Here is a 9,647-nt window from a genome sequence, read left to right on the forward strand (position 1 = left end):
ATCACGTTGTCCGTCCCGCCCCACCCCGCCCCTGCCCTGCGACCCTCCAGCGCCGCGGAGCGCTGAGGCGGTGAGAGCAGCGCGGTGTAGAGTGCAGGCGGGCTTCGCCGAGAATGCCGGACTTGGACGGCGCCGGGTTCTGGGATTGCCGCCTGCAACCATGACCCTAGCAGTCCGTCCCTCTGCCCCGGCTCCGGGCGTCTGATACCCCTCACAGTCTCGTCCAGCTTCTGGAGAGGCGGCCGCTGCCCCCTCGTCGCCCTTGGCGCCTTACCGGACTCCCTATCCGGAGCTGGGAAGCAGCGCGGCCACCGGCGCCCCCGTGCAAACTGGGGGTGTTTGTTGGAGCAGCCCCCGCCGCTGCTGCCCGCGGCTCTGGCCATGGCCTGGCGGGGCACAGGGCCGAGCGTCCCGGGGGCGCCTGGAGGCGTCAGGCTGAGGCTGCTGCTGCTGCTGTTGCTCCTGCTCCTGCGGCCGGCACAGGGCTTCGGGGACGAGGAGGAGAGGCGCTGCGACCCCATCCGCATCGCCATGTGCCAGAACCTCGGCTACAACGTGACCAAGATGCCCAACCTGGTGGGACACGAGCTGCAGACGGACGCCGAGCTGCAGTTGACAACTTTCACGCCGCTCATCCAGTACGGCTGCTCCAGCCAGCTGCAGGTGGGCGCCCCTACCCCCACCCCTGGAGGGACCCGGCAGACAGGGACTCCCAAACTCCTTCCTTAGAATCTCTGACAGATCGAGCCCCCTGCTCCCTTCTTAACTTGAGGGTACAACTCCTGGAAAAGTGATTTCCAGCCCGCACCCCACCCCCCACTTTTCTGTCCCTCTTGGAGACTGGAAGCCAAAGCGTTGTGTAAGTCATCTGGCCCGCGAAAGAACCCATTCTTACACCCCGCCCTTCCGTTTTTCTCCCCTGCCCATGTCTGGCCAAGCCCCTAACCCCAGTGGAGCTGAGGGTTATCTTTGCCAAGGATTCCAGCAGCCGCTGCTTAGTGGGCGAGTCCTGGCAGGGTAGCCGGTTGCACCTAAAACTTGGAAGGAGCGATAAGGAGACAGAACTTCGCCCTTCCAGGTCACTCATCGACCTCCTTTCTCCCTGTATTTTTGAGTGTAGGTTACCAAATCAAACATCGCCGCCTGTTTTCTGCAGAGTGCCCCCGCCATCACCCAGCACTCTTTAGAGGTCGTCACACAGGAAAGAGCTGGCTTGAGTTCTTTCTTGTCCTTAGGGTTGGAGGCAGGTTTAGTGTTTGGAGGGACTGGAAAAGCTCCAGGTGGATAGTTTGCCTATCTAAAGAACTTCTTTTTCTCCCCACCCTTGGGGGGGGGCAGTCATTAAAATGTTCAAACTTACATATGTGTAATAATATAGAAATCCTTCCTACAACAATAGGTGAAAAGTAATTTGCATATGCAGTGTAATTATATTTTCACATACACAGCCAGCTCAATGGGGAGGTGGATTGGAATGAAGTTTTTAAAACTTAACACTGTTCATATTTTGGTTAGTGAGGCCAAGTGACTTTAATAAAACTAGAAAAGAGGGCAGCTGGTAAAAAAAAAATAATAGAGGTTAGAGCTGTTCAGACTGAAACCTCAAGAACTTTAGTTCTGGCTGTAGAGAGATAAGGAGACAGTTTACTTCCCGGCTCGTGTTTTTACATAGGTCACTTTAAAAGCTGGGTTGTGGTGGAGGAAGGTGGTGGGGTTAAACCTGTCGCTGGTGACATATCCCCGTGGAAGTTTCAGGACTTCAAAACTGGGTTATAAAAGCTTAAAAAATAACCCTCTCCTCTGCGTTTGGAAACAGCTCATAGCTGACATCAGTGGCAATTTTGTTGGAGAAACAGTTTTCGCAGGGATATATATTTTTAATTACATGTATCCTGGGGAAGCAGCCAAGCTGTTTTGAAAGACAAGACTGGATCCCTTTACATGCTGGAAAATAGTTACTTGTAACTCTAGACTTCATAGACAACATCTGTAAGGAGCCAAGGAGACTGTTTATCAGTGCTGGAGGACAGCAACTGGACTCCCGCCTGCTGGTGTGGCAATCTCAGGGGCTTAGCATTTACATCTTCCTATTGTGCTTCATTGTTATTCATTGCGGAAATGCTAGCCGAACGAATCCCTGGAGACCAGAGACCCCTCCCCCAACTCATAGCTCCTCCTTGAGTCTAACCGAGTCTCAGGTTAGTACATTTTCTGTTTAAATATGGGATTGCCTTTTGAAAATTAAAATGGGAATTAGGAAAAACTAGAATGGTGATGGGAGCTACACTTTGTTAACATTAATTTTTAAGGTGACAGAGAAATGAAGATAAAGGTCAAGCACCCATCACCTAAGTGACCAAGTCACTTTCATAGACTCTTTTGATCTTTCAAATGGTAGCTCGAAGGAGAGGGATACTGGAAGTCAGTTTTTAGAAGTTTATTTTCATAAGCTTTATGTGAAAAAGATTATGTGATTCTTCATACATTTCTTACTTATCTAAATTCATCTGTGTTCCTCTGAAAAGGATGACTAGAGCCCATCTCAGGAAACTGTAAAAGTGATGGATTATTAGGCACCAGTGTTTCAGGTCAGAGTAAACAGACATATTCCCAGTAGGCTGGCTTAGATATTGCCTGGAAGCGGTCGCTCAGCTTTGTGCTTTTGGTCAACCCCTCCGCCACTCATTGTTTTTTTTTTTTGTTTGTTTGTTTGTTTGTTTGTGTCATTGCTTTCTCAGTTCTTCCTTTGTTCGGTTTATGTGCCAATGTGCACGGAGAAGATCAGCATCCCCATTGGCCCGTGCGGCGGCATGTGTCTCTCCGTCAAGAGGCGATGCGAACCCGTCCTGAAAGAATTTGGTTTTGCCTGGCCGGATAGCCTGAACTGCAGCAAGTTCCCACCCCAGAATGACCACAACCATATGTGCATGGAAGGACCTGGCGATGAAGAGGTGCCCTTACCTCACAAAACCCCCATCCAGCCGGGAGAAGAGTGCCACTCCGTGGGAACCAATTCCGATCAGTACATCTGGGTGAAAAGGAGCCTGACCTGTGTTCTCAAGTGTGGCTACGATGCTGGCTTGTACAGCCGCTCAGCCAAGGAGTTTACGGACATCTGGATGGCGGTGTGGGCCAGCCTCTGTTTCATCTCCACCACCTTCACCGTGCTGACCTTCCTGATCGATTCGTCCAGGTTTTCTTACCCTGAGCGCCCCATCATATTTCTCAGTATGTGCTATAATATTTATAGCATTGCTTATATTGTTCGGCTGACTGTAGGCCGGGAAAGGATATCCTGTGATTTTGAAGAGGCGGCAGAACCTGTTCTCATCCAAGAAGGCCTTAAGAACACAGGATGTGCAATAATTTTCTTGCTGATGTACTTTTTTGGAATGGCCAGTTCCATTTGGTGGGTTATTCTGACACTCACTTGGTTTTTGGCGGCAGGACTCAAGTGGGGTCACGAAGCCATTGAGATGCACAGTTCTTATTTCCACATCGCGGCCTGGGCGATCCCTGCCGTGAAAACCATTGTCATCTTGATCATGAGACTAGTGGATGCCGATGAACTGACTGGCCTGTGCTATGTTGGGAACCAAAACCTAGACGCCCTCACTGGCTTCGTGGTGGCTCCGCTCTTTACTTATTTGGTGATAGGAACTCTGTTCATTGCAGCGGGTTTGGTGGCCTTATTCAAAATTCGGTCAAATCTTCAAAAAGATGGGACAAAGACCGACAAGTTGGAAAGGTTAATGGTCAAGATCGGGGTTTTCTCCGTCCTGTACACGGTTCCTGCCACCTGCGTGATTGCCTGTTACTTCTATGAAATCTCTAACTGGACGCTCTTTAGGTATTCTGCAGACGACTCTAATATGGCTGTTGAAATGTTGAAAATTTTTATGTCTTTGCTCGTGGGCATCACTTCAGGCATGTGGATTTGGTCTGCCAAAACCCTTCACACATGGCAAAAATGTTCTAACCGATTTGTGAATTCTGGGAAGGTAAAGAGAGAGAAGAGGGGGAAGGGTTGGGTGAAGCCGGGCAAAGGCAATGAGACCGTGGTCTAAGACTAGCCAGCTTCTACGCTTTCCTCATGTTGGAGGGAATTACGCGGTGAATCTCAGTTTGAAGGAACTAGAAACACATTAGCACCCCCACTGTCAGCCCAGCACCCCTCACCACACCCAGCCTCATAAAAGCAATGGTTCCGCCTGCAGACATTGGAACGATCTAAGATGGGAAGCCAGTGAGAGGCTTTCAAAGCTGTGAAAAGTCAAAATGTTGATTCCCTTTAGCGGGTCACAACTTGGAGCGCTGAGGTCCTGCTTAAGTTCCCTGTTTACCCCTACTGGGTGGGATTTCAGCTGTGAGTTGAGAACTCGCAGGGAGAAAGATTAATTTTTTTTTAAAAAAAAAACTTTTAAATTTTAAATAGTAACTAGGTCTTTCAGATAGCCAAGTGATCTATAAACACTGGAAACACTGGGGCGGGAGACGCGTTGCAGGGTTTGATAGTTTGGCTGGTCTAACATAAACATCGCGTGGCCTACGCGGTCGGCTGTTTGGAACTCTGGAGCGCACTCCCAAAAGGTGGTGTCAAAATCCTTCAGTGCCTTTGTCGTAAAACAGAATTGTTTGAACAAACAAAAGTACTGTACTAACACACGTAAGGTGTCCAATGGATTTTTTCTCTCTCTCTCTCTCTCTCTTAAATTTCAGCATCCCTATTCTAGGCAGCCCCTCCCTCTTTTCTTCACTTTACACTAATGACTCAAAAAAAAATTATTTTTATAGGAATTTTTTTGCACTGCAGCATGCCTAATGAGGGGGGGGAAGGAAGGGCGATTCACTTTCTGACAATCACTTAACTCAGAAGAAAACGAGATTTACTAAGTTGACTTCCCTTCCCGACCCCAGAGACCCATTGCGTTAAGTAATGCTAAGCAATTGGGACTTGAAATATTTTAGTTCGTGTGATTGCATCTAGGCAGACGCCAGTCTGGAAGAACTGAAATGTTAAATTTCTTGGCAACTCTGCATTCACACAGATTAACTGTGTAATTTGCGTGTGTCAATTACAATTAAGAGCACATTCTTGGACCATGACATGGTATACTCAATTGACTTTAAAACTGTGGTCAGCTTACATCCGTAGTGCGATAGTGCCTTTCTCCTCTGTAGCATAAGAATGTTATCGGAGTTGGGTCTCCTTACCACAATGGAGACTTATTCAGCTTTGCAAAGGCAACTAAGGACAGCAGATCCAAATACCGGGTGCATAATTGTTCCTTAGTAATTGGCAAAGGCTCCTTATAAGATTTCATTAGAGCCGGTGTGGCCTGGAGTGTTTATATGGTACCTAATGAATCTCCAGAGTGCCAGCCAGAAGCTGGATTGGTTAGCGAGGGATATGGGTATAGACCGTATGAAATGAGCTGCAAGGGTCTTAATTGCCTTTGCTGGGGTATCCAAAGCTTTTAAAATTTATGCTCAAAGTCCCTCACAAGGGGGTACCCGCTAGCAGCCTATCAGAAGTTGCAGTGTCTTTACAATTGTAGCTGGCCTTTCTCTTAACCTGCCTTAGGCCTTTTAATCACCAGATCTCTGGGACAAACTGTTGTACTTGTCACAGGTCGCTCTCCTCATGTTTCATACCTGTCTGCTTCAGCAACTGCAGTTTTTGGTTGATTCAAGCTTTGTCCTTTTTAGTAAAAAAAAAAAATCTTCGTGTTTTCCCAATCATACTTCGCGGAGAGACATTTCCCAGACTCCAAATCAAACAAGTGATCAAATTCTGGAAATAGAAAGTTTTAAAAATTGAGGGTTTTTTTTTTTTTTGTTTTTGGTTTTGGTTTCTGTTTGTTGTTTGTTTGTTTGTTTGTTTTGGATTTGAGCTTTCTGTCTATGACTTGACATTGTCTCCCCCACACCCTTTGATTTTGCAAGGTGTCTGTGATCAAGATGCATGTAAGGCCCAATGTGTGTTCAGAAAAGAGAGTTGGAGCTTGTGAGATAGAAACCTCCGTGGTTCTGGGTGGCCCCTGATGATTTGCACAGTCCATGAGAACTGATCCCTGGAAGGGCCAGTTGAACTCCTGAGTGAGCTGCCTAGGAAATGTGGAGCGGCCACGCCCCGTACTGCTTGCAGACAGTTCCCATAGCTGCACAGGGCCCTGGAGTGTGCACCCAAGGGCAGATTCTGCCCTTACTCACGCTCTGCTGTGGTGTCTTGGGACTTGTGCAGTGACTCTGGCCCAGGAAGGGGATGGAGGACCAGGCCGTGGCTGACTGCCTTTGCCGGGGAGGTTTTGTGTGTCGTTCTCTTTGCAGTACTTCAGCGATGGTGGGACCAAGACAGCGCCCTCCAAAGGACGGGGCAAGAACTAGGTAGTGGACAGGTGTCAACAACAGCTATGGCAACAGCAAGCCCCCTGCATTCTAAATTCTGGAGCTAGTGTCCTGACAGTTTGTCTGCCGCGCCCCACCCCCCACCCCAGTCACTTGCCCTTCCAGGGGAAGTTCTGCTTGAGCAGAGAGAGGGGCTTGTCACTCCAGACTGCTTTTAGTAGTCTTAGCAATGCCGTGGTGATGTCAGGCCTTCCCGTTCATGTCCCAGGTGATTCAGAATGTTCCCAGTTTCCAGGAGAAGGACCTGGTGGCCGAGGAGTCCTTTACCCACACCCTTCAAGCCACTTTTTCACTTCATCATCGTGTTTTTCTGCTAGCTCCTCTCGCATGCCTCTTCCTAGGTCTCTCTACCTTTCCCGGAATTCCTTCTACATTAACAGCAGAAAGCATCAGTTTTGCTTTATGGCAATCTCCATATAAACTCCCCCAGGACAATCAGAGTAGGCCCCCAGGGTCTGAGCGCCAGCACCTACTGTGGCCTTGGGCAAAGGAGGGTGAGGACTTAGTGTTCCACGGGACTTCTGTAGGTGTATTTGAGGACAGCAGCTTGCTGAGGGGCAAGTTGGGTTTCTATCCTTTCTCTGAGCCCTAGAACGAGTACGTGTGACTGTAATTTTTCAAGAAAAGCCTGCAAGCTTCCAGATATTCTATTAAGCATAGCTCAGGGCACCTTTGCCCGACCTTTTCTTTGATAAACTCTTTAGTCTTGCGTCGCATAAAAGCCAAACCTTAGGGCAGAGGACCGCTTGTGTAGGGTAGATGGGGCCAGAGCCGCCTGGTTGAACTACTCGGCTGATCGTATCTTTCTTCCTTTGTGGTGACCCATTTCCTGGTTGCTGAGATGGCTTCTGAGCTGGCACAGGGCCCAGAGGCCTGAAACAAGGGAAAGGTGACACTGTTTCCTGAGCTGTCCCCTTGCTTTCTCTTTTCCATCCCTCAATCACTTGTACTCCCTAGACCTAGAACCAGAGACATCCCCTTATCAGATCCTGAACTGTCTGGCCCTATCTGACATCTCCAGCCCTTTGCTCACAGAATTAAGTGTCTTCGGGAGTGAGTACAGAGTTGGATCATGGGACACCAAGATGGACTTGGCATCCTCCGTCCTGAAAGAGCAGGCGCAGCTGAAAGAGGTTTCGCCAGTGTGACGCGTCTGCGAAGGCGCCCATAGCAACAGTTAGGAAGGGAGACTAGGAGGGCACAGACTCCAGCAGGAACTGCTTAATGTGTTAATTCCATCCTGTGACGGAGGGCATCGGAGAGAGTTGCCATTCCTGCCAGTCATGACGAGTCCCCAGACTTGGCCCATGCTCTTTGTTCTTTTGTTGTATTTGACGTCAGAGTCCCTGTCTGGGTTTGCGGTATGTCTGACAAAGGACCCGGGTATCATCTTCCCTTCATGCCGAGGTCAAAGACCTCGAAACTCCGGAGAGAGCATTTTGCTCCTACAAAGGATCACAGACTGAAGCCCCCAGTAACAGATTCTGCTTCACTGGCGCCTGGATAGAGCTCTCTGTTTCTGTCCGTTGCCGTGCCCCCAAGCCCCAGCCCTACCCCACCTCTTCACCTGGTAAGCACATTTGCCCTGATGCTTACTTACTTTTGTTTCTTACTTGCCTTATTTCCCCTCTTTGGCAGCATCCAATTCCTGTGATTCACCCAGGCAGTTGGTAGAGTCTATTTGGAATCCCCAGTGAGCCGCATCCTCTGAGGCTCTGTGCCTTCCTCATCTCCCGGGATGTCCAGCTAATGTTATCCCAGAAGGCTTCTGAAAGGGGTTAAGGGCAGCTCTGCACCCTCTAAAAAAATGTTCTCCCTCCCAAGTTGTGCACATTTCAAAACCCTGGAAGTGTAATAGGCTAAGGGCCTGACTTGACTGTGGGCACAGGGAGAGCTAAGTTGCCTTCTAGAGCTTTCCTAGTGGGCATCTGGGCGGTTCTGAGTGTCTTCTACCTCACAGAGATGGTGTGAGGCTTTAGAAGGCCCAAGGATGAAGGCCCCTTGAGCTCTTCATAAGAAATATGAACTAAGTGGCAATCCCACTCTTCAGGAAGATAAAATACAGTTAGGGCTTTTCTGTGCAGCGGTCTCTAGTTGCTCGCTGGCGTTTTCTTGGATCCTCGTGCCTCTTAACAGCTCCAGAAACCTGGAGACAACCTGGGGCCATTCAAATGCTTGATATCGAGGTACCAGGCAAACCCTGCTCTATACGCCCTGAATAAATGGCTGAATCTCAAAGGAAATAGACCCTCCTTGTAAGGATGTACAAAAGTGTGTCTGCATTAATGTCTGTACTGTAAATCTCTAATTTATCACTGTATTAAAAAAAACTTGCTATTTAATTTTTGTATCAAAGGAAAATAAAGTTTTGTTTATTAACTGGTGTGTGTGCTTCGGTGTGTCTTGAAGGTCTGTGACAGTCCTGGGAAGCATACATTCCCAGCACTGAGAAAGGGAAGCATCACTTTGTTTGATAAATTAAGAAATACTCTGCTGGCTAATTTTTTCCCTGTGGGATTTCTCCTGGGTCGTCAAACCCCCACAATCTAAAGTCAGGGCAAGCAAGCAGATCACGTGATGCTTGGGTTGTGGCTAAAGTTCTCAGGCTGTTACCCCAATGATATCATCCCCCTCTCGGTATTTCCAAGAGTGGCCATCTTTTCCTTTGAAGTTTAGTCCAGTGGCCTGAAAACAGATTTCTTCTTGCTGCTGGAGCTCCAAGCCTCTTACACAATGGTTCTGTTTTATGTATATCCCATCCTTCTGGTGGGGAAAAAAAAAAGCCATCTTGGGCTGATTTTCTAAGTTGGGTGGTCTCTGTCACTATATCCAGAGAAGTCACTGGATAAAGTAGCTATGTTAGCGTTAGAGGTAAGATGTAGTTCAACGGTGGAGTGCTTGCCCAGCATGTGTGAGGCTCTGGGTTTCATACCCAGCACTGCAAAATAAAACCCATCAGGACATTATCATCAGATCCAGTAATATGGACCACACAGAGAACAGGCGAGCCACGGCCAGCACAGATATCAGCTGATGTCATGGCTGAGATTGTCCCTCTTGATTTGAATGCTTTAAATGCTGGCCACCTTTTAACTGCATTTGAGTACCACCCTGCTTGGGAGTGAATAAAAAGCTCTGTCCAAGGATTTGCAATACTAGTCGCCTTATGTGCAGGTTTCTGTTATAACTTTATCTCAAACCCGAATGCAGGGAGGCATGTAATTTAAATTCTCTTCCTG

At 48.3% G+C, this 9,647-nt stretch overlaps 1 protein-coding gene across 1 annotated transcript; it reads left to right on the top strand.

Annotated features, from left to right (window-relative positions):
- The first annotated feature begins 96 nt into the window (after positions 1-96).
- Fzd4 (frizzled class receptor 4) lies at positions 97-8,787 on the top strand. The gene is made up of 2 exons (XM_050127242.1): positions 97-663; positions 2,739-8,787. The coding sequence occupies exons 1-2, from the start codon at positions 382-384 to the stop codon at positions 4,065-4,067; spliced, it is 1,611 nt and encodes a 536-aa protein (XP_049983199.1). The 5' UTR covers positions 97-381; the 3' UTR covers positions 4,068-8,787.
- Positions 8,788-9,647: the final 860 nt, after the last annotated feature.

This window comes from Alexandromys fortis, unplaced genomic scaffold, assembly GCF_014885135.2.
Source record: "Alexandromys fortis isolate MF-2015 unplaced genomic scaffold, M_Fortis_MF-2015_v1.1 scaffold_272, whole genome shotgun sequence".
NCBI lineage: Eukaryota > Metazoa > Chordata > Mammalia > Rodentia > Cricetidae > Alexandromys > Alexandromys fortis.

What these genes read in the sequence shown, in the direction of transcription:
- Fzd4 (XM_050127242.1), top strand. Translation starts at nt 382, where the DNA reads ATGGCCTGGCGGGGCACAGGGCCGAGCGTCCCGGGGGCGCCTGGAGGC. An exon ending in GCTGCTCCAGCCAGCTGCAG is followed by an intron (nt 664 to 2,738) that starts GTGGGCGCCCCT and finishes TTGCTTTCTCAG; the next exon opens with TTCTTCCTTTGTTCGGTTTA.